The 25530-nt window shown below is 38.4% G+C and overlaps 1 protein-coding gene across 7 annotated transcripts in view; it reads left to right on the top strand.

The window, feature by feature from the left end:
• Positions 1 to 24557, top strand: part of AKAP9 (A-kinase anchoring protein 9) — a 153745-nt gene extending 129188 nt beyond the window's left edge. For all 7 annotated transcript variants that reach the window (XM_056118632.1, XM_056118633.1, XM_056118637.1 and 4 more), the window contains 13 exons: positions 2175 to 2319; positions 3603 to 3822; positions 4457 to 4607; positions 5837 to 6505; positions 6801 to 7009; positions 7411 to 7516; positions 8997 to 9179; positions 9732 to 9932; positions 14219 to 14451; positions 19130 to 19215; positions 20771 to 20900; positions 21753 to 21892; positions 24012 to 24557. In XM_056118632.1, coding sequence (XP_055974607.1) covers positions 2175 to 2319; positions 3603 to 3822; positions 4457 to 4607; positions 5837 to 6505; positions 6801 to 7009; positions 7411 to 7516; positions 8997 to 9179; positions 9732 to 9932; positions 14219 to 14451; positions 19130 to 19215; positions 20771 to 20900; positions 21753 to 21892; positions 24012 to 24046 — 2508 coding nt within the window. In that variant the 3' untranslated portion in view covers positions 24047 to 24557. The remainder of the gene's footprint in view (positions 1 to 2174; positions 2320 to 3602; positions 3823 to 4456; positions 4608 to 5836; positions 6506 to 6800; positions 7010 to 7410; positions 7517 to 8996; positions 9180 to 9731; positions 9933 to 14218; positions 14452 to 19129; positions 19216 to 20770; positions 20901 to 21752; positions 21893 to 24011) is intronic.
• The last annotated feature ends 973 nt before the right edge of the window (positions 24558 to 25530 follow it).

The raw sequence follows: 25530 nt of genomic DNA on the forward strand, positions 1-25530 counted from the left end.
ACCCGGGTCGACCGCATGCAAGGCAAATGCCCTACCTGCTGTGCTATCATATCACTCCAGCCCCACTTGGGAACATTTTAGATATCAAAATAATGAATATAAAACAGGAAAGTACAAAACGCACATTCCTAAATGGATGGGGGGGAAAGCACTTGTTGGGTCAGAGAGATTAGTACAAGGTTAAGAAATGTTTACTTAGCATATGGCTATAGCCGCAGCCCTGGTCCAAAGCCCGGCACCACAAAAATAATCCCCTGAGTACTGCCAGTTGCAGCCCCTGAGCACTGACCCACTTGTGGTCCCTGTTCATTTCCAGGTATGCCCTATCTGCCATCTCCCCCACCTCCAAAGAAAGAACATTTATTTGTTTATAAGACATGAGAGAAGACATTGTCACTGTATTGAACTTCAGTATGAAGATATATATCTAACGATTTTAAAATGCTTTCCACTCTATACATGTTTACAAACAACTATAAAAGCATGGCAGATATTGAATTACTTAAGATAAATTTTAGTGATAGATAATTTTGTAAATATATAATGATAAGAATGATAAGAATCAGTTGTAATTAATGTAAAAATTAGTGAATTCTTTTGATACATGGAGAGGTTAAAAAACATAAAAGTTCTTAAATTTGTAAGTCTACAACTGTACCTCATGGTGTTTCACTAATAAAAATTTTTTAAAAAAAGTCAGTTCTTGAGGCCAGGGATATCGCGATATGGCTCAGTGGTGGAAAACATGGTTCACACAGATGGGGCCCTGAAATCAATCTCTGAATCCCTAGAAGATCACACACACACACACACACACACACAAACACACTCACACGCACGCATGCATGCACGCACACGCACACATTTATGCACGCACACATTTTTTTAAACAGGTAATGAAAATAAAAACTCCCAAATGGTTAAGGAAAAATATTAAAAAGCATACTATTTAAAGAAAACTTATTGAAATTGGAATCAATAAAGCTACAGCTGAGATATTCACAGTTTTTCTAATTTTTATTATATGTTAATTTGAAAATTTAGTCAAATGGTCATATTTTCTAGGAATAAACAGAAAACATGAAAAGACTCTTTTCACTCTAGAATTTTCTACATTCCAACTTGGGACGAATAACTAATAAAGAAATTAGGTCAGTTACTAAAAATTTACTCATAACACTTAGCTCCCAGATCTTGATTTTTAAATACATTCACCCTTATAAGGAACTAGGACTCATTGTACAAAATGGTCAGTTGCAGAACTGCGACAAGAAAAGTACAGATGAACGTGGGGTTTCTAGTTTTGCTGAAAAGTAATGAATTGCTTAAAGAGTGAGGGGAGTATTTCAGAAGCTCATAAAATTCAACCTGAAATCATTCCTAAGGCCAGTTTGGGACAAATTTGGACGTCAAGCTAAACAACGACAGTGACAGATTATATATCATGAGTAATATAAGAATCCACAAATTTTGTTGTGGATGTCATTCAACAGTAGAGCAATCTCCATGTGTGTGTGAAATCCTGGGATTAATCCCTGACCCCCCCTTCCGCCACACACACACACACAAACACACACATTTAGCAAGGCCATACTGATACAACTACCCGTGTATGCGGCAGGCTACCCGTGGCATATTCGATATGCCAAAAACAGTAACAAGTCTCACAATGGAGACGTTACTGATGCCAGTTCAAGCAAATCGATGAACAACGGGAGGACAGTGCTACAGTGCTAATCTGATACAACTAAATGAATAAAATTTTTACTTAGAATACTAACTAGTATGTAGAAGAAATGAAATCAGTAAATCACCCTTTAGTAAGCATTTATAGTAATAATCAGTTCCAGCAATAATCAGTTATGAGTACAAGAACTATCATGTGGAAAAGTTTGATCAGAAAAGTATGATTGCAATTTCATAGTAGATCCTAGAAAGACATATTTTTAAAAACTTTTTCTATAAAAAATGAACAGTTGCTTTACACTGGAGAGAAACCTTGCTGATAACCTCCTTCACCAGTGGTCAAAATCAATATAACCAGTTACAAAATAATCTGAACTTTCCAAAATTTGAGCTTGTGTGTTCCTTTCATTTTCCAGATGTCCTGCTTAATTTTATTATACCTTTGCAACTCTCTTGATTTGATTTTTTTTTTCTTTGCATTGTCACAGGGTATTGAATATCAGGCAGCTATGGAATGGCTGCAGAGTGCAGATAGGAGGAGTTTGTTATCTGAAATTCAAGCCCTGCATGACCAAATAAATGGTAGGAATGTGATTTTGAAAAGAGAGCAAGAAAGTGATCAATCAAACCAAGGTATGTTGTGTATCAACCTCATGTTTTATGGTACAAATACAAGAGAATAATAAACTTTGTTTTCTTAAATAATCATGATTATTGTTAAACACATTTTCCCTTAGTCACATTTTCTTCTCATTCTCAACATTAGGCAGGTAATATGCATAATTTTACTCTAGATAAAATAAAGATATTTTCTAATTCATTTTGAAATGACAGTTTCATGTAAAATAAATATTACATAGACCAGATTGTTTAGTCCATTGAAATTGTCTTCTGTGCTTCAAACCCCTATATGAGGATAAACTGGTGAAAGAAAATTGTATTTACAATATGAATAACTTTTTCTTTTTAAATCCTTTTTCTTGGTCGTAAACTATAAGGAATATATAACAAAGTCTGAAATGTAAAAATACACAGTATTATGAATTACTGTAATACTGATAATTATTGATTACATGGGTAGTATCTGAAAATATTTTGTTTTAATCAAAAAACTTTATGGCAGGCAGTGACCCAGGTGATGGCTTAATACATATGGTCTTCTGAGCGAGTGGTCCCTGAATGCAGAGCTCAGACTAAGTCTCGAGCACTGGTGGGGTGTGCCCCCCAAAACAAAACCGTTGAAATGAAAAAACATAGCATTGTGTAGGCACAGAAGTTTTTCATGTAAGTTTTTCATGTGTAAATTAATATATTTATCAATTTTAAAAGATACATATTTTTTATTCATCTTTACCTTTGGTTTGTTGGTGATGTTGCAGTCACCAGAGGTTGTACACACTTGGATGTGGTGCTTGCAGTGTGCTCACAAAACTCACTTTTTGTGGTCCTGGTGCATATTTCTGTTGCAGTGGTCACTTGGTGGAGGGACACACTCTTGGTTTTGCTGCTCATACACACATGGCGGAGGTACACTGGAGACGGCAGACATATTGTGGCACCAGGATCCCAAACGGCCTTAAATCCTGCTCAGGCTTATGGGACTCTGTTGCCAATTAAACTCAGCCCCATCAGCCTCAGGCTTGCCAGGCTGGTGCTTTTGCATTGAGTTATCCCAGGACCCCAGTTCATTGTCCACACATGTTATTACTTTTCTGAAATCCTGAGTAGTTTGAGGAAGATACTTGTTTATGTGCTTTAATAAATTGATAATCTGGGACCTGCAGTCTTTGAAGCAATCTTCTAAACTACTTTGAAGCAATCTTCTAAATTACTAGCATTCTGTTTATGAAAATGTTTCTATACCAAATATGTGTTGATCGATCATATTTTATTAACCACCTTAATTTTTCATTTAGACCTCTTGGAATATAATATGCAACATAAGCAGTCGCAAATACTGGAGATGCAAGTGGAGCTCAGCAGTGTGAAAGACAGAGCAACAGAACTGCAGGAACATCTGAGTTCTGAGAAAATGGTGGTTGCCGAACTGAAGAATGAACTTGCACAAACTAAACTAGAGCTGGAGACAACACTCAAGGCACAGCATAAGCACCTGAAAGAGTTAGAGGCCTTCAGGTATGCCAAGAATCCTTATGAAAGACCTAAGTTAGTAAAAGAATCAGAGCAATTTAGTGTGCAAAATCTTTAACAAGTGTAGCATTCTACATGATGTCTAAATGCCAGGAAACTTTCTGATTTATAGGAAAAATGAATGAAGAGGGAAATTCCAAAATTTTCTAAATGGTAAGTTTATGCTCAGGTATTACCATACTCTCTACTGTGGCCTCAGTTGTATTTAAAACTTCTTACATTAAATAGATCATTTTAACCTTTATTTTGCCACCAAGTAATTTGAAATATTTGTGATCTCATTTGGATTTATGATTAGCTAAAATATGTAAAATGATTTCCACTGAAATGACTTTTTAAGGATAGATTTGTTGGTAAATCCAGAGATATTATGTTTTCTGGTCAATTCTTGAACATTGGAGCCACACACAAATACATGTGGTGATTCCCCTGTTTTTGTAGATTAAAAAAATTATTAAAATTATTTTGTTACAAAAATTGCTTGTAGTGACAACTAGTAGCTAATATTTGTATACCAGAAATAGTTGCTTTGAAAAGAATCTGTAATATCTTCATTTTTTTTCCAATATAAACTTGGTCAAGGTGGTCATATGAAAGTTCATTTCTGTCTTTGATTTAGGTTGGAAGTTAAAGATAAAACAGATGAAGTGCATTTGCTTAATGACACACTAGTAAATGAACAGAAAAAATCTAGAGAGCTTCAGTGGGCTTTGGAGAAAGAAAAAGCCAAACTAGGACGCAGTGAAGAGCGTGATAAAGAAGAACTTGAGGTGTGTTACCTTTATATCTCATTATGGATGGGAAAATTCAAGCAATACAAAAACATCTTGCAACTTTCCTAATTCTAAAACGTGAACCTTAGTCTCCTTTACTAGGTGTTCAACTATGTGTTGCATACTTATAATGCCAGCTAAGTTGAATTATCAGAAAATACTGATGGTTTGAGTTTTTTATTTTACTTCATCCATCCAAAGATGCATGCAGACTGTTCTGCTGTGGAATGTGTTTGAGAGATTTGAGTTGATGCATAAACAGTTTGATACAGAGGGCAGTCATACCAGTTTAATACAAAGGCATTTTTTGTTTCCTATTTCTGCCTGGGGATGAGTGATACTTCTCTGGCAGGAGCCCATGCTGCCATATTTTTAGAAAATCCAAAGTGAGTCCCTTCTCTTTGTTCTGTCCCAACCTTGTACAGATCTCAGCTCAGGTCAGATTGTACTGCACATGGTGCCCACTTGAAGAGCTAGTCCCACAACTCTTCTTTTATGCACATCATCCATGAACTCACTAATTCTTTACTAAAAAAGTACATAGATAGCATTCCTTCTTCCCTTTCCCCCAATATCAGCTAGGGTATCCTTCAGGCTTACTAAGCTCTCTCGATGACAGGAACAGGTGAATACTAGTTACTAAATATTGTCATTACAGATTTGTATTGGTTTTGTCATTTTCCTAACCCTGCTTTCCCCTAAGCCCTATTTTTAGTATGTGGGATTATAAAACGTGGTTTTTTTGGCAATCCCAGTTTGATTCCCATCTCTATGTATGGTCCCCTAAGCACCACCAGCGATCACTTTTAAACACAGAACCAGGAGCAACCCCTGTACACTGCCAGGTATGACCTAAAGCGCCCCCTCCCAACCAATTCCCCCTCAAAAGATACCAAAATTTGATGCTTTAAAGGGACTCATGTCATATAAGAAAAAGCATGCATTTTTAGCAGTGTTATTCCTGGGAAAAAATGTACTATGCTTTTTCCTTATCCAGATAAAATGTGTTTGAGAAGAAACTATTTAGTTTAGCTCTCTTTTTGTTTTCTTGAATTAAAAATCATCAGATTATCCAAATAATTATGCTCTAACTACCAAAAATTTAAATTATATAATCAGTTTTATTGCCAATACTACCAACTTGGTGCTTCAGGGCACAGATACATGGCTTGCAAAGGGTGTTTAATGATATTAACAAATTCTTCAACTAATTTTTCTTATATAAGGATCTGAAATTTTCACTTGAGGGTCAGAAACAAAGGAATATGCAACTAAATCTACTTCTGGAACAACAGAAACAGCTACTACATGAATCACAGCAGGAAATAGAATCACAAAGAATGCTGCATGATGCCCAGTTATCAGAGGAGCGAGGTCGAAACTTAGAGCTTCAAGTACTTCTTGAATCAGAGAAAATTCGGATTCAGGAAATGAGTAGCACCTTGGAGAGAGAGCGGGAATTGCATGCCCAGCTGCAGAGCTGTGATGAGAGTGGGCAGCCTTGGCCTACCTTACCCTCTGAGAATATTCTTAAGGAGCTACAAAAACAATTAGAGGAAAAGCACAGTCGCATAGTAGAGTTGTTAAATGAGACTGAGAAATATAAGCTTGATTCTTTGCAAGCAAGACAACAAATGGAAAAGGATAGGCAGGTTCACAAGAAGACGTTGCAGACAGAACAAGAGGCCAACACTGAGGGACAGAAAAAAATGCATGAACTCCAGTCAAAAGTAGAAGACCTTCAGCGCCAGCTAGAAGAAAAAAGGCAACAAGTCTATAAGTTGGACCTTGAAGGAAAACGATTGCAAGGAATTATGCAGGAATTCCAGAAGCAAGAACTAGAAAGAGAAGAAAAAAGAGAAAACAGAAGAATTCTGTATCAGAATCTTAATGAGGTAAATTTGCACTTTGGTTTTGAACTTTGGGCACTTTGATGTGGGGCAGTAGTAACTTTGTACATCAATACTATAAACTTTAGTACTATTGTATCTGTTTTACCTACATTATTAAAAAAATACTGCATTCCTTCCATCACATAATTTTTATAATGGTTTAAGAAATTTTTAAGTACAAATACACATATATAAAAATGAAAGCCTTTAAAATTTAAAATAATTATATAAACAATAAGTGTATGGCATGCTGTTTATTCTAATTGTTGCTTTTTCTTTTTCTATTCAAAATTGCTAGCCAAGCACATGGAGTTTAACTAATGACCGAACTAGAAATTGGGTTCTTCAGCAAAAAATAGAAGGACAGACAAATGAATCAAGCTACCCTAAACTGATTGAAATGAACGGAGGAAGCAGTGACTTTAATCATGAGTTAGAAATCATCCGACAAAATCTTCAACGTGTGGCTGTAATACTACAGCAGCTTTCCCAGAAAGCATCTAAAAGGTTAGAATTTGCTGCCAGCACATTATCCACACATCTTGACCCTAGGGGGAAAAACCTGCTTCATGTGAGGAAGAAATTATAGTGTGTTTATTAAAAAATAAAAGTCATTTTAAAAATACATAAACAGGATCAGAGAAATAGTACAGTGGGTCAGGTGCTTGTCTTGTACAAGACTGACCCCTATGCTCCATTTGGCCCCCTAAGTCTTCAGGAGTCTGAGCACAGAGCCAGGGGCAAGTCCTGAGCACCATTGGATGTGGTGAAAAAAACATCTTACACGTGTGTGTATGTATTTGTGTGTTTATAGGCAAAGTAGAGTCACCTGATATCTGTAATATTTATGCTAGTCAATATCTCCAGTTGAAAGTTGTATTTTTGACATTTTTATCTTTTTCTTAAAGACTACAGTTTGAAACAGTAGATGACGAAAATTTCATTTGGGTTCAAGAAAGTATTGATGGAGTTATTTTACAGCTGCAAAAATTTACTGGGCAACCAAGTGAAGAGGTAAGTCTTAAATCTGAAGAGTTTTCATCTTTTCATTTATTTTTCTTATTAATAAAATACAGTTCTCACAATTTGTTGTGAGATGTTACTGGTGCCCATTTGAGCAAATCAATGAACAACGGGAGGACATTGACAGTGACAGTATTAATAAAAATGTTTGCCTTCCCCCAGTACATCATAGTGAAATTTTGTAGGGTTATCATTATGAGTTTATTGTTGTCATTATGTTATGGTGCTAGGTTTTTTGAAACAGTAGTCTGGCATCTACTCTTATTGCTTAGTAAAATCATCCTCACAATGATATAGAAGTCTTCAACAATTGATAATCTGGTGAATCTTTTCAGTCCCTATCTCTTTTGGGACTTTTGACATTTGACACTTTGACCTCTTCCATCTTAAAAAAACCAAACAAACAGAAAACTACCCTTTTCTTGCCTTTCTGACAGTTATTCACTTCTTTCATGGAGGAGCACTTTTAGTTCCTTTACCTCTGTTTTTTCCCCCCTCTAATTATACAATTGTGAAAGTTCCTTCATTCTCATGGTTTTTTTCTCTAGTCTTTCTTTATTACTGGCAAATGTACCAGCCAGCTACTATGTACCAGGTACTATATTGGAGTATAGGGATCTTTAGTTTTTAAAAATTTGACTAAAAGTCTGACCCTTATAGATAGAGCGTTTCTTCTGATGCACTCTCTTTCTTCTCTCTGTGATCTAGACATACATTCTGTTAGTTACTGAATTTATTTCCTTGGGGAAATGTACCACGTGGTGATTCTGAGGAACCTCACAGACACATTTCAAACTGAGTATCATCTGCTTTTCTCCTTCCTTCCCCAAGCCTGCCTTTCTGGTCATGATATCACACAGTAGAGGAAGCCGAAAGTCACAGTAGATTGCTTTTCTTCACTTTTCCCTGTACACCTTCCCCAGTCACTTAGTCCTTGTGCTCTACCTCCTAAATAACACATCTGCCTTAGACTCTCTCTAGTCCTTATTCATTCCTTCATTCAGACTTTTCACATTTCTGTAGTCTGCAGTTAACAACATATTCCCAATGTGTTTGTTTGACTCTAGGATTTATTCTCTGGTTTATTTTGCACACTTTGGCAAAGGAGTGTTTCACACACATAAGCTTTGTCAGTGACATGCTCCTGCCTAAATTTTTTTATACTTTGCACTCTCTATTACTCTATTATCTGTAAAGTGAAGTCAACTTTAACTCCCTCCATAACAAGCAACAAGCTGGCTAAAAGCAGTGTGTTCTCATGCAAGCCTTTGTGCATTTGCTCTTCTGTTTCTTCTCAATATGTCATTCTCTATCTTATTTCCTGCTTGGAAAATCCTATTTTCTATTGTAAGCTCAATTCAAACACAATTTCTTTTTTGAAACCTGATACCCTCAATGCCTCTCCACATTTTTGTTTGCATTATTCATCTATCTTTGTGCATGTGTGATCTATGACACTATCTCTCTCTAGCCTAGCTTAGTGTCCCCAAGTACTTCTTGTGGCTCATTGATGGAACGACTACTGAGACAAAATGCTGAGCTTACAGGACATATCAGTCAACTGACCGAAGAAAAGAATGACTTAAGAAATACGGTTATGAAGCTAGAAGAGCAGATCAGGTGGTATCGACAGACAGGAGCTGGCAGAGATTGTGTATGTCTGTATTTTGTTTGCTTTTACCATAAATGCTAACATCATTAACCATGTTACCTAAACTGTTATAAAATTTTAAAAATTGTGGAACACATAGAATGAAAAATATCTATAAAGCTATGCTAAATAAATCTGAACACTTTACAAGTAGGCCTTCATAGGGCTTTTCAATTACAAAGCTGATCCTCTCAGTAAAGGCTTATATACTTCATATATATTCTTTGATGTCACTTAAGATTAGCTTTGCAATTTTCCATTTATTTGATTGTCTGTTTTTGTTTGGGGGCCACACCAGACAGTGTTTAGGACTTACTCCTTGCTCTTCTCTCAGACATCTCTCCTGGAGGTTCCTGAGAGCCCATATGTGGTGCGGGTATCAAACCCAGTTCAGCCATGTGCTGTACTATCTCTCCAGCCTCTGCATCTTCCCTTTGTGAGGTTGACAAGCTAAGTGTTATGGCCCCATGAGGATACCTTTGATAATATTTAATTCAGAATTTTCTTTGATATCTTGTTCTTAAAACTCTCATAAGTTGGTTCTGGTCTCTGTAGTCTTCTAGGTTTCCATTCGCTGGCGGTGCCAACATCGAAGCCATCATTGCTTCTGAAAAAGAAGTCTGGAGTAGAGAAAGGTCAGCGCTCCAAAAATCCTTGAAAAGAGCAGAAGCTGAAGTATACAAACTGAAAGCTGAACTAAGAAATGAAGCATTACTTCAGAACTTGGGTCCTGACTCTGAACATTATGCTTTAAAGGTAGGAGACATCTTTCTATCTGAACCTGGAATGAAGTTATTCCTTTACCTTTGGCCGTGTTTCATCTCTTAATGACTCTTTTTTTTTAACTTTTATTTTTCATTTTAGCACCTTGGTTTACAATACTGTTGATGATAGGATTTTGTGCTTGACTCAATCCAGCACCACACCCTCCTCTACATGATCTACTTCCCTCTGCCATTATTCCAGTGTCACCCAGCCCCTATAACTCCACCTCATCCTAATCCCCTCCATACCCTCCAGGGTAAACTTTCTTTGGGTATTCATTCTACTCCTACTTTTTTTCTTTATATCTCACCTATGAGAGATTACTGTTCTGTTTCTGTCCCTCTCCTTCTAACTTCACTCAGCATGATACTCTCCAGATCTATTCACATAGCTGCAGATTGTATGATCTCACCTTTTCTAGTAGATGAGTACTCCTTTGTGTATTTATACCATAGGGTTTTGTTTTTTGTTTTGTTTTGTTTTGTTTTTGCTTTTTGAGTCACCCCTGGCGATGCACAGGGGTTATTCCTGGCTCATGCATTCAGGAATCACTCCTGGCAGTGCTCAGGGGATCATATGGGATGCTGGGGATCGAACCTGTGTCGGCTGCGTGCAAGGCAAACACCCCACCCACTGTGCTATACCTTTAGCCCCTGCCATAGTTTTTTTATCCAGTCATCTGCTTGAACAACTATTAATAGTGCTACATTTGAGCATAGGAGTACAAATGTTTCTTCTGGATAGATTTTTTTCGTGCCTATGGATTAGATGCCAAAAAGTGAAATTTCTGGGTCAATGCCTAGGCTTTTGAGGAGTGTCCATGTTGTCTTCCAAAAAGACTGGACGAGTCAGTGTTCCCACCAGCAGTGAGAGAACACATCCATCCACATGAACACTGATTGTTTTTGTTGTGATATGTACCAGTCTCATTGGTATGAAATGATACCTCATTGTTTTGATTTGCATTTCCCTAATGACAAGTGATGTAGAGCATTTTTCATATACATTTTGGCCGTCTGTCTTCTTTAAGAAAGCTTCTGTTTGTCTCTCCCTTTTTTATAGGTTTAGTTGTTTTTCTTATTAACTTCTACCAGTGCTTTATATATCTTGGTTATTGACCCTTTATGAGATGAGTGGTGGGCAGATATTCTCTCCCAGTCTGAGGGGTACCCTTTATTTCAGGGAGGTGAGTCAATATCCGTTGGTGTTCAGGGATTCTAGCTCTGCACTCAGGAATCACTCCTGGGCAAGGCCATTGCACCATCTCTCTGTGCCTTTGTGAGGTGTCTTTTTATTCGGGTCCTCATTTCTTTTGCATTGCAGAAGTTTCTTAGCCTGATATAGTCCCATTTGCTTATCTTTGCTTCTGGTTTTTTTGGCGAGTGGTATTGAATCATTGAAGATAATCTCCAGCTTCAGTTTTATGGAATGGTCTAGCTGTGTTTTCCTCAATATAATTTATGAACACAGATCTGATATTGAGGTCTTTAAACCATTCTGTTTTGACTTCCATTCATGATGTTAGGGGTGAATTCATTTTTTTGGATGTGACTTGCCAGTTATTCGAGCACCATTTATTTATTGAAGAGACTTTCCTTGCTTTACTTCATACTTCATTCTATCTTTATTGAAGATTAACTGACTATATACCTGAGGATCTGTCTCTGGATTCTCAACTCTGTTCCACTGGTCTGAGAATTTGTCCTTATTCCAATGCCACACTATCTCAAATACTACCACGGTAGAGTACAGTTTGGAGTGGGGGAAACAAGTTTCTATCATCTTGTTTTTTTCCTAAGATTGCTTTGGCTCTTCAGGGAATGTGTGTATGGAAAGGGGTGGTGGGGTTATTACTCCACATGAATTTCAGTCTGTGTCTTAAAAAAAAAAAATTCATGGGTATTTTAATAGAGCTTGCAGTGAATCTGCATACTGCCTTGGACAAGGTTGTCATTTTGACAGTGTTTGTCCTTCCCGTCCATGAACCCTTCCAGTCCAGGAACAGGAAATGTGTTTCTATTTCCTGGTGTCTTCCTTTATTTTTAAAATTTTTTTCCCATTTTTAAATTTTTTATTTAATTTTTTTTTGCACAAGATAGATATTTTATTTATTTATTTTTTTAATTTTTATTAGTGAGACACCATGAGGTACAATTGTAGACTTACGAATTTTTGTGCTTGGGTTTCAATTATACATTGATCAAATACCCATCACAGTGGTATACATATTTACAAAGTTGTTCATGATTGGATTTCAGTCACATAATGTTCCAACACCCATCTTTTCACCAATGTACCTTTCCACCACCAATGATCCCAGTTGCCCTCCCGCCCCACACACCCCCCTTCCCACTCCATGCCACTATTTCTATTTCTTTTAGTGGTGATTTATGGTTTTCTTTTAGTAGTAATTTATAGTTTTCTTCATACAAATTTTTTACCTCTTTGTTAAGCAGATTCCCAGGTACTAGATTTTCTGAGGCCCAATTATAAATGGGATTATTTATTTCTATTTTTTGGTTTGGGGGCCATACCCAAAAATGCTCAGGTCTTACTTCTGGTCTGTACCCAGGGTCACTCCTGACAGGACACAGGGGACCATTTATGGTGCCAGGGATTGGACCCAGGTTAGCTTGCGTGCAAGGCAAGCACCTTCATACTGTCTCTCTGGCCCCATGATTGTTTTTGGCTTTGTTTTGGGAGGCCACACCCAACAATGCTCAGGAGTTACTCCTGGCTCTGCACCCAGGAATCAGTCATTCTGGGTAGGCTCAGTGAACTATTTGGGATGCTGGGTTGGTCACATGTAAGGCAAGTCCCTTAACTCTTGTACTATCACTCCATCCACTCCACATCCCTGGATTTTATTTTTTTAATTTCTTTCTCTTCTATTTCATTATTTGCATACAGATGGGTTTTGTGCATTGATTTTATATCCTGACACTTTATTTGTATAAGCCTTTCATTTCTAGGAGCTTCTTTGTGGGGTATAACATGTCATTTGAGTTGGAATTCTTTTCAGATCTGAATGCTCTTAGTATCTCTTTCTTATCTAATTGCTATGACAAGACCATCATCACTATATCGAATAATAGTGATGAGAGTGGGCAACCATGTATTGTATAATCTGATCTTTGAAGGAAGGCTTTTCGTTTTTTACCATAGAGTACTATGTTGCTGTGGAATTTTGGTAGATAGCTTTCATTTCGAGGAAAATGTTGAGGAAGTCTCCTTCAATTCCCTTTTTTTTTTTTTTTTGAGAGTTTTTATCATGAATGGGTGTTGAATCTTGTCAAATGGTCAAATGTTTTCTCTGCCTTAGAGGTAGGCAGTGGCGGGGGCGAGGGGTGAGGTGGGAGGGAAATTGGGACATTGGTGTTGGGAAATGTACACTGGTGAAAGGATAGGTGTTGGAACATATATATGACTGAAACCCAACCGTGAACAGCTTTGTAACTGTGTAGCTCACTTTAACGATAAAAACAAAAGAAAAAGAGAGGGGGAATGCTTTTTCTGTGACTATTGATATTATCCTATGATTTTTATTTTTCCTTGTATTGCTGTGGGATATTATGTTGATTGATTTGTGCATATTAAAGCATCCTTGCATCCACAGGATGAATCCTACTTAGTCATGGTCCATGATCATTTTAGTGTATTGTTGAATTTGGTTTTCTAGTATTTTATTGAGGATCTTTGCTTTTATGTTTATCAGCAATATGGGTCTACAATTTTCCTTTTTTGGAATGTCTCTGTCTTAATGTATTATCTCTCCAGCTTCGATTCTTTTCTTTTAAGTAGCACCCGTAGCACTGTGTCATTCTCCCCGCCCCCCAGCCCGCGTTGTTCATCCGTTTGCTCGAGCAGCCACCAGTAACGTCTCCATTGTGAGACTTATTACTGTTTTTGGCATATCAAATATGCCATGGGGAGTTTGCAGGCCCTGCCGTGCAGGCGGGATACTCGGTAGCTTGCAAGGCAAATGCCCTACCAGCTGTGCTCCAGACCTTCTTTTAAGTAAAATCTAGGTTATCTTCTTTTTCTGTTTTTTTTTTTGGGGGGGGGGTTGGGGCCACACCCAGTGCTTATTCCTGCCTCTCTGCTCTAAGGAGTTACTCCTGGTAGTGCTCAGGGGAGCTTCTGGGGTACAAGAGTTCAAACCTGGGTGGGCCACATGTAAGGTAAGTGCTATCTCTCCAGCCACCACACTAGGTTATCTTCCCCCTTGAGAGTTTAAATGACTTGACACTACTCTTCTGTCCTTGCCTTAAACACAGAGAATTTATGGTAAATACCTGAGAGCAGAAAGTTTCCGGAAAGCTCTTATTTACCAGAAGAAATACCTGCTGCTGTTACTGGGTGGTTTCCAGGAATGTGAAGATGCCACCCTGGCTCTGCTTGCCCGAATGGGGGGGCAGCCAGCCTTCACAGATCTTGAGGTGATCACCAACCGTCCAAAGGGCTTCACCAGATTTCGGTCAGCTGTCAGAGTGTCTCTGGCAATTTCAAGGTAAGGTCCTTGAAAGAAAATGTCTTTTAATAGACTCTCAAGATTAGTTTCTGTTTTCTTTGACTAGGTACCTTATGTTCCTACATTATGATGTACTTAGCCCTAGCTAATGCATGCATACTAACTTCAGTCTAAGTTTTTATCCTCTTGGCATCCTTTATGTTGTGCTATAGAGACTCTATGAAAATAGCCTCTCCAGCTACAGGCAGTAGGTGACTCATAGCTGGCACGTGTAGTCTCCATTTGTTTCCTTACTTGAGGCAACACTAGTTTATATCACTGGGTCTGTTTTAGGGTTGCCTTTTGTGTCTCTTCAAAACATGGCTGTCACAACCAGTGCAGAAATGCCAGTATCTCTCAACCACAGTCTTTTCCACTCCCCTCCCCTCCCTCACCCCTTGGCATCCCCTTTCCCTTCTGGTAACCTCAGCTCTGTGGTCTGAATGCAAGGGTGGGTTGTCTGTTACCTTGATTTGTGCCTCCTTATCCCACATTTGAGTGAGATCAACTTGGTGTTTATCTCTCTCCTTCTGGCCTGCTTCAGTTAGCATCAGATCCTTCCATTCAGTGCTTGTTGTAGTAAAAGGCAATGGTTTCATTTTTGTTGTTGTTGTTGTTTGTTTTTTGGGTCCTGGCAATGCACAGAGGTTACTCCTGGCTCTGTATTCAGGAATTACTCCTGGCGGTGCTCAGAGGATGATATGGGATGCTGGGAATCAAACCCGGGTCGGCCGCATGCAAGGCAAACGCCCTATCCACTGTGCTATTGCTCTATCCCCAAGTTTCATCTTTTTAAGTAGCCAAGTAATAATTTTTGTGTGTCTGAATCACATTTTCATTATCCATTCATACTCTGGTTGAGCATGTAGGTAGTACCAAATCTTGTCTGTTGTAAATAAGGCTGTAGTGAACATAGGTGCACATAGAATTTTTAGAATTGTTTTCTAATACATACCTAGGAGTGGGCTCACAGGATCATACGGTATAATTTTTTTTTAATATTTTGAGAAATCTCCATACTGTTTTCCGTAGAGACTGGTCCAGTTTACGTTCATACCCGTCATTTTATGAGCACTTCTTTTCTCTACACCCCCACCCAATTTCTGGCCTTTTTGATAAGAGGCCACTCTCACAGGTATGAGGTTGTAATCTCCTTGTGGCATTGTGTTTTGATGTGTGTTTTCCATGCAATAAATGATGATGATATTTTTTTCGTGTTCCTGTTAAATATCTATTATCTTTTTTTGATGTGTCTATTCACCTTTTCTTTTTTTTTAAAGGGTGCCGTCTTTGTAGTTGAGTTTTGCATATGCTTACGTTTTTTGAATAATAGCCTTTTTAGTATGCAAATAAATGCTTCTTTTTCAAGTTTAGTAGAGTGTCTTTTTTGTCTTAATGATAGCTTTTTTTTCAGTGTGAAAATCTTTTAGTTTAATATAATTCCATTTTTAAATTTATGTTTCTATTTCTTTTGTTGTTTTAGTTGAATTCCCAAATACACCATAGGACCTATTCCCTTGAGGGTCTTGTTGATGTTTTCTTCAGTATATTTTATGATTTTGTGTAAAATTGGATTATCTGGGGGGAGGGGTGTGTATGCAAGCAGTGCTCATACTACTCTCACATTATTTTTTATTAGTTTTATAATTTTATTTTTTTTAACAGTAGTTCTAATGTCATCCTCCCCTACCCTCCTGCCCCTCATTTGTCTTCCGCTTCTTGGTAACTTTATGTTGTCAAAGATCAAAGATTTGTTCTCTTCCTTTATTTCCCTGTACTACATATAAGTAGAATCATCTGATATTTATATGTCCCCCTCCCCGACATATTTCACTTAACACCATTTAATTCAATTCAAATTATAACAAAATGTAGGATTTCATAGTAGATACATGGGACAGGTAGATTGCTCCATAGCTGGAAGCCTATCTCATGAACAAAGGGGAGAAGGCATCTGGAATAGAGAAGGGATCACTAAGAAAATGGTGCCTCGAGAAACCGGTCGGTATGGGAGATGTGTGCAAAAAGTAGATAAAGGACCAAACATGATAACCTCTCAGGGTCTGTACTGCAAACCATAATGCCCAAAAGTAGAGAGATTATAGGGAATCATGTCTGCCATGGAGGCAGCGGGAGGGTGGGAAAGGGGGGGGTATACCAGGGATATTGGTGGTGGGGAATGTGCACTGGTAGAGGGATGGGTGTTTGATCATCGTGTGATTGTAACCCAAACATGAAAGCTTGTAACTATCTCACAGTGATTCAATAAAATTAAAAAAAAAAAAAGTAGGATTTCACCTTTCTTACAGCTGAGTAGTAGCCTATTATGTATGTACATCACTATTTCTTTTGTTTATTTGTTTTTGGGTAGTGCTTCTAGTCTACTCCCATCAGTGTTCCAGGGACCAAACCCAAGCAGGCCTCCCACACATAGAGCATGCACTCAGAAGGTTGAGCTATCTCTCCGACCCCCTCCACCATTTCTTTGTACACTCATCTGTCATTGAACACTTGGGTTGTTTCCATATGTTGGCCATTAAAAAGAGTCCTATAGTGAACATAGATGTGCATGCATCTTTTTAAATTAATGTTTTTGTATTTTTGGTATAGATGCCAAAGTGTGCAATCAATGAGTTATATAGTAGTTCTGTTTTAATATTTTGAGTATCTCCTGCTCTATAGAGGTTGAATCAGAGGACAGACTACCAATAATGAATGAGGGTCTGTTTTCCACTAGCACTGCTAAGGACATTTTCATTAAAAAATATATGTACCCATGAACTTAGCATTCCTATCTTAAATAAACAATCATACTGGAAAATGTTTTTGAAAAATGATTTTGACTTAATTTTATTTACTTTTCTTTTTTACTAAAATAACTCAGTGGTAGAAAACCCAGATCCCTCTTGTATTTAGTCTATTTGGTCACTGGACTCTACTAGTCTTTCTTTTTCTTTTTTTTCTTTGTCTTTTGTTTATTTGTTTGGGGGAGTTGTTTTGTTTTTGTTTTTTGTTTGTTTGGGGTTGACTTGGGGGCCACAACCAATGGTGCTCAGGGCTTACTCCTGGGATCACTTCTGACAGACGTGGGAACCACCTGGGATGCCAAGGATTGAACTCACATCAGCTGCAAACAACTCAAACACCCAGGCTACTGTACTATTGCTCCAGCTCAAATACTAGTACTTTCTAACTCGTCCTGTTACAGTTTCAAACTAAGAATTCAAATGCTCATTCTTTGTGTAATTGAAATCTTACCAAAGCTCAGACCTTAAGGTTCTGGCTTACTAAGGTTCTCTTGCCTGATGAGGCAAAACTACAGCAACAGCAAAAAAGAGAGATTCTAACTAAAGTCAATAGTTATAAAACCTAGTGCAATCATTCAGGACTTTTGCTGACTCTCTAGAGAGGGAGAGAATGGGGCTTGTTGTTTGGTTTTCTTGTGCCATGCCTGGCAGTGTTCAGGGGGTTGGGGACATACCTCTGGCTCTGGGCCAAGAGGTTGGTCTGAGCAGTGCTCTAGAGGCCTTGTATTGCTGAGGATCAAATCTGGGCCTCCTGCATACAAAGCATGCTCACAGACCATTGAGCCATCTCTCTATCCCAGAAGTTTGTTTGATCTGACTGATGGTTTGAGATTTTTCCTGCTTATGCTACTTCGTGCTATAGTCATCATCTTGCCGTTTCTCCCTCACCATTCCTTTCTTCACCTGAGCACTTTGTACAAGATTATATGCTGAGAGGCGAATGGGGGAAAAAGATATAATCTCTGCCTCAAGGCATCTTCCAGTGGGGAAATTCTAGGCATTTAACTTAAAAGTTACCAAATGAAATGTCATGGGAGCAAGTCTTTAATTTTTTTTTTATTGGCACCTTAGGAGAACTTCATGAGAGAAAGTTGCCACTGAAGGCCTTCACTCAGCTTTCCTGATTGCTTTGTCCTTGTACCTGTTTATTGTATTTTGGCTCTGCCAAAACTGAATCATGACACTTGAAATTAAGAAATTAAAACTGGTACTCCTGAGGCTCCTGAGGCCAAGGATGGAGCAGGCAACAACTTGCTGGCTGCTTGGGCACTGCCACTCCTTTTGAAAGTAGCATTGTTCTCCTGACTGACCCGTGTCTGAGCTCGCCCTTAGTTCTCACTCACCCATGCTGCCAAGTCGTCTCATCTGATCTTTTTATTGATAAATATTTTCATTGTCTTACTGTTGATCTTTGATACTATGGAACTTCAAGGGGTTTAGCTTCTCTAGTCTCTGTAGATATCATTGTCAACAACTCCCACCATTAGAGAAATCCCCTGTGCCCATTCCCTCCACTACCCTCCCTTCTCAGGGCAGCTGCTCTTTAGTTTCTATTTCTCCTTCTTTTAATTACTTCTCACCCTTTCTCTGCCCAGCCACATTTTATTTTCGTGCCTTTATCCCTGAAGCCAGAATCTAGTGCTGGCAACAGACTAGGTGCCTTCTGCAAAGCCCTGCTCTGTTCCAGTTTGTTGTGCCTTAAGCCAGGGACATTTTTATATTTGCAGGTTAGGCAATCAGCTAGTGACTATGTTAAAAAATGTGTTTTATATTCAAATTTTAATGTATGAGTTGAATTTTGTTGGAAGTGTGTTTTTTATGCTCTTTACACTGTAGACAAGTATAAAATATTTTCGTGGGCTGTTTTTCAGGATGAAATTTTTGGTTCGACGGTGGCACAGAGTCACAAGTTCTGGTTCTATCAATATTAACAGAGATGGCTTTGGACTGACTACAGGTGAAGTAAAAACATACTTTATTATCATGTAAAATTACCGCATATGTGATCCTTTACCTTGATATGTTCTAGCGCCTCTGCTTCCAGAGAACTTGTAACAAAGCTCAGGGCCCACTCTTTTAAGGGGTAATTTCATTTTTCATTTCATCATCCTGTTATTTGTCAATTGCCTCGAGCAGGCCCCAGTAACATCTCTTTCATCCTAGCCCTGAGATTATATTCAAGGCTCTTTAGGAGAATGAGACCCATCATTGTTACTGGTATTTGGCATATTTGGTACGCCACGGGGAGTTTGCCAGACTCTGCCCTGTGGGCAGGCTACATTCGATAGCCTGCAAGTTTGTCCAAAGTAGGAATGAGATAATAAGGAGTAATGATGACTGATATTTATGGAGCACTTAGCTCTTGGCCCTGCCCTGCCCTTGTGTCTTTCCAGTCCTGTTATGCAAGTACAGTTAATATTATTTTCAGTTTATTCATGAAAACCCAAGGCCTGAAAAGCATTTTCCCTTTGCCCCAGATTACTCATTTAATGTGGTATAGCCGGTCTGAACCCTCAACTGTGGTTCTGGGTCCTCTCTCCATACCTGTGTTTAAGACTCTGGTTCAAGCTAGGATTGCTCTTAGTTATGTGGGAGACCTTATTGCAATGTACACATATTCAGACAAGTGTCTCAAGTTTATCAGTAAGTTGCATAACTTCAGCAAGTTAAAATTCCTTCCTTCTATACCAGAAAGTGGAAACAGGCGTTAGTACTTAAACATTTCAGGCATAAATACAAAAACTAGGAAACACACACACTTACAGACAAGCATAACTGTGTTGTGTTGGAAATAAACCACCTTTACAAATTCTTCCAGTTCCTGAGCAGCAGAGGAAAAGGAAGTACTACTGTCCTAGGCAAGATATTTTGGAAGACACAGTCTTGCATTGAAACAGCTGAAGATTGTTATGTTTTGCGTTATAAGTTAGCAAACATTGATTTCACATTTTCCTCTTAGCACTGCACTGTCCTCCCGTTGTTCATCGATTTGCTGAAACAGGCACCAGTAACGTCTCCATTGTGAGACTTTTTGTTACTGTTTTTGGCATATTGACTACTCCACGGTAGCTTGCCAGGCTCTTAAATGTCATTTCCTCTTAAATGTCAGGAAATGAGTAATAAAATGACTTGGCTACATTGGTGCAATATTTCTTATCCACATCATCTTTTTTCCCCCAAAACCACATACTCTCAGACACTGCTTACCTTACCTCAACGTCTATACAAGTAGAGGACTTTTAAAGGCAGGTAATTTAATTCATTTATTTTCTTTGAGATATAATTCTATATAGTATCAGTGGTAATATTATTTAAAGAAAAGTAAACAGCATTTGAATGCTGGTTTTTGTTTTATACTGGATTTTTTCTCCTGTCACAAGAAAATAAGTATTAATGGAAGACAGTATAGTGTAAGTGGTATAGTATTCTCACTGGCTCTTTTCATCTGTTTTGTAGAAAATTTTGAGAGCTTGGTATATTTTCTTTACAAGATATTTTTTGTATTACTTTAGGTACTGAAAAGACTGACTCATTTTATCATTCTTCTGGGGGGCTGGAGCTATATGGAGAACCAAGACATGCTACATACCGCTCAAGATCAGATTTGGATTATCCTCGGTCTCCTTTACCATTTCAAAATAGGTAAGGATTTGACACCTGCCCGTGGCAGACAAATACAGTGATATATAACAGAGGACAAACAGTGTTAGGAATGTGACTACTTTGTATCAAAATAGATGAATCTAATGCTCAAAATCAAAAACTGTTCTTTAATTTGTAACTGGTTTATAAAGGTCTAGGATATAGCTAGGGGATATTTTATTATGTGCTATGGTTAGACATCAGGAAAGTGTGACTTAGATAGTCTCCAGTCTTGAAGGAAAAACTTTAAAGCAGTGCTCTTTAACTTTTCTGTACCCGGGGCCCAGCACCTGCCCTGCATACTGGTCTGTTCTCTGATAGTTAGAACCAAGGTGGTACAGTAGTTGTTTTCAATCTTTCTGCACCTGCCAGCTAGCTCCAGTCTATGGGCAAATAGTTGAAGGATGATGCTCTAAAGTAAGGATGACAAAATCTTTCAGTATTGGACATATTTGTACTGCCACATATTTTGGTTTTTGGTTTTGAGCACATCTGGCAGTGCTGAGGGACTACTCCTGGCTCATTGCTCAGGGGTTGCTTGTGGGGGTACACAGGGGACCGTATGTGGTGCCTGGAATTGAACCCAGGTCTCCATCATATAAAACATGCACTCCAGCCTTTTGAGCTATCTCCCCAGCTCTGGACTGGCCATTGTTCCAACTTAACTGCTTTGAATTTACTGATTTTTGTTTTATATATAACAAACTCAGAAACATGGTTCAATAGAGATTGGACAGTGTACACGTGGTCTGACTTTTAAGGGCAGCATGGAGGCAGGTGGTTTTATGGATACAGGATACTTGGATTATTTGGGGGTAATTTAAAATCATGTTTATATTTTTATTCTTCTAGGTACCCAGGCCCTCCGGCTGATTTAAATCCTGGTTCCCTAGCATGCTCTCAGCTTCAGAACTATGATCCTGACAGGGCGCTGACAGATTATATTACTCGCCTAGAAGCACTGCAGAGACGACTTGGAACTGTACAGTCAGGTATGGCAGGCTTCACGAGGGCCTGTACCCAGCCTCTGTTCTCTCTCTGAAGATTCGACCTTCATTGAGGCAATCAGATCTTACAGTTCAGTGCATGAGTTCCCAGGGTAAATTTAGGGATTTTAAATCTAAACAAGATTTATCACCCTACTTCCATTCCCCCAAATAAAGGATTCTGTTTTAGATTGATAAAAATAAGGGTGAGAAATGTTTCACAGACCAGACAGTACAGGCAGCCTATCTGAGATCTGTGTCTGTCCAATTATGTACCAGATCCAGACCCCATGATTTCACAGACCTTCTACCGCCCAAGGACCAGATGTTCCCCAACCCTGGATTAGATTAAAAAAAAAAAAGCATCAGGGTACTTTAAGGCTGCAGGGTCTACATAGGAGAACATGGTAAACACATAGTGAGGTATACAAGTCCAACGAGGGAGAGAGGATGACACAAATTACATCCATTTTTCTCTATTAGAACTATTAGTTTTTTTTTATATATTCTGAGAAATGCATTCTATACGAAGTTTTGTTAAGTGCCAGAGCAATAGTACAGTGGGTAGTGTTTGCCTTGTATGAGCCAACCCGAGTTTGTTCCCCAGCATCCCATGGTCCTCCAAGCAATACCAAGCAACATCATTTAATTCCTGAGCATTGTTGGGTGTTACCCAAAAGGCCAAAAAAAAAAAAAAGTTAAGAATGACCTTTTCATTTTCTCTACTCAGAAGCAAAAAAGTAATCTAATCATCCTTGATAGAAGTGGATTCCCTATTCATTGTAGTAAAACCTCTTTGCCAGTCTTTCAGTTCACTATTGGCTCATCAAGTTTTGAATGTGCTTTGGGTCAGCTCTGAGTTTTGTTTTTATTTCTTAAAGACCTTTTTTCAGAGCCTGAGTGGGTTGAGTGCTTATCTTGCATGCAACCAACCTGAGATATCCATAAGATCTATACTATACTCCATATGGTCCCCCAAGCCTGCTAGGAGTGATCCTTAAGTGAAGAGTCAAGGAGTAAGCCCTGAGTACCACCAGATGTGGCTCCCATCCCTATAAAAAGACCTTTTTTCCCTACTAATCCCACAGAATTGGACTAATAACAGATTGTTCTAAGTTAATATGTTCATACAAGCAATCCCCAAATGACACAATTTGTAGTCACAGGAAATACCAGAACTGGAGTTTGATTGGTTGTGTTGAGGGGAAAGAGATGTATGTCCAGATTTCACAAGATCCACATTTTCAGCTGCTTTATTTGTGTAGTTGCTTTATGTGAGTGAATGTTGAGGGAAAGGATGTGTATGCTCATATCTGTATGTTCGAGTGATGTGTCTAGAGAAATGTGTGTGGATGCTTGTGCATGTTATTGGGGCAGGGGAGGGGGGTATGAGACAACAATAGGTGCATCCAAATTTCATAAGATCCTATTTTTGTTTACTTTGTGTGTTTGTGTATGTGTATCCTTGTTTGTTGAGAGATAGAGGGATGGCTGTGTAGATATCACAAGATGCATACTTTTGAAGACCAAAAAGATTTTTTGACAAACAGGAAATACAAAATATTTAACCTGCTTGCCAAACCTGCTTGCCATTTTAAAAGAAAATCTTTAGTTTGAGTTATTTTGCAGTCAGGCAGTTTCCCAGATTTGGCCTACTGTCCCCTTTTCGGAAACTTAGCCCCCGCATTCCTAGTGGAACTGAACCTCAAGACAACAAAAAGTGTGTTCCCCACTTGTTCCTGAGTTTAGTACTGCCCACCCCCATCATTTTGGCTCTCCGAGGAGTACAGTATCACACACTGGGAAAACCTGCTATAGAACCAGTCACAGTGACTTTTAAACTTTCGAAGTTGTTTTTAAGAGTAGGAAACATTTGGGTTGGGTTGGGTGGGATGCTGCAGAGGGACACAGTAGGCCAGAGCAGTCCCAAGCATCAGAGGAAGTAAATCCTAAACACAGATGCAGTAGCAGCTCCCCAACACACTGCCAAGGGTGGTCCCTAAACAAATATTTTACAGCTCTTTCCTTAATGTAGGGTAATTATAAACCTTTTAATTATCTTGTCTGCTATAGGTAGCAATCAGATTTGAAACCATTTAAACATACTGTTTTTTTTTTTAAACAGGTTCAGTTCAGTTTCATGCTGGCATGAGAAGATAATCCTTTGAAACATCATGAATCAAAATGATTTTGAACAAATTACCTTTTGTAAATCAGTGGCAATTTTGTCCTTTTGTATTGTGGATATTCAATGGGACCAATACGAACACAGCTTATGATTGTATACAAATCCTTTGCCAGCACATGAAAACAAACTGGAATTTGTACATATGAACATTGTGTATGTCTTCATGCACAATAATCACTAAATTACATGTATATTTGTGGAATGCTAATTTAAATGATTAAATTATAAACTTTGTGTATTTATCAAATGGGTAAAAAGACTCAACTTTTGCGCATTATGATACTGCTGAATGTGTAGCTTGAAGTGTTCCTGCACTTTTCTTATAAGGCTACTGAAGTTACATGTTTCTGCCTAATATATTTGCTACCGGTGATGAGGACAGATATCACTTGTAGAGAACTATTTTTGTATAATGGTAGAAGTTTTGAATTTTATGGGGTATTTTGTCAAGTACTGAAATAAAAATGACTTCACCATTTTAAATATACTGTATTATGAACCTTCTTTTTCACTTGGTACATTCAGACTGCTCCAATAAAATCCCATACAGGGTCTGGAGTGATAGCACAGCAGGTAGAGCGTTTGCCTTGCATGTGGCCAACCAGGGTTCAATTCCCAGCATCCCATATGGTCCCCTGAGCACCGCCCCGAGTAATTTCTGAGTGAATGAGCCAGGAGTAACCCTTGCACATTGCCGGGTATGACCCAAAAAGCAAAAAAATAAGTAGAATAAATAAAATCCCATACAATAGTGACTAATCATTAAAAGGAAATTTCTGTTTTGATAAGGTGCCAGGTCATGTTTATTGAAGGCCAGCATCATGGTCCATAGCTTCTTGCTGTCCCCATATGGTGTCCCCAACTCCAAAAAGCCCCACCCTCTGGAAATTGGGTCTCAAAATATGAATGGAATAGGGGACACAAACGATGGCCTAGCATAACTATGAAGCTCAGATATGTAGAACTACATAGTTGATTCAGGATTTTGTCTTACATTAAAGAAGTCTTCCATTTTCCTTTTTATCAACTTTTCTACCATACTTAGTATTATGTTCAAACTTGTCTCACAAACCAGTGCCCATATAAGATGTCGTAAACTCATTTACATCAGGCTTAAATTCATTAGCCTTGGGGCCAGAGCAATAGTACAGCAGGTAGGATACTTGTGTAATGCTAATTTCAACACTAGTTTGAACACGGCTGATACAGGTTCAACCCCAGCATCCCATATGTTCCCCTGAGCACTGCCAGAAGTAACCCTTGATCACAGCTGGCAATGGGTGTGACACCAAAACAATAAAAAAGAATGTACTAGCCAGAGTGCACAAACCAAATTCGAAAGTTATCAGAGGTGATAAAAATCTGTGTTGTAACCTATTTCTCTAATTTACAGAAAACATCACAATTCACTAAACATCAAGAGTGGTAGACTTGGGACTAGAGCGCTACTACTGGT

The sequence above is a fragment of the Sorex fumeus genome, unplaced genomic scaffold, assembly GCF_029834395.1.
Source record: "Sorex fumeus unplaced genomic scaffold, SorFum_2.1 ptg000037l, whole genome shotgun sequence".
NCBI lineage: Eukaryota > Metazoa > Chordata > Mammalia > Eulipotyphla > Soricidae > Sorex > Sorex fumeus.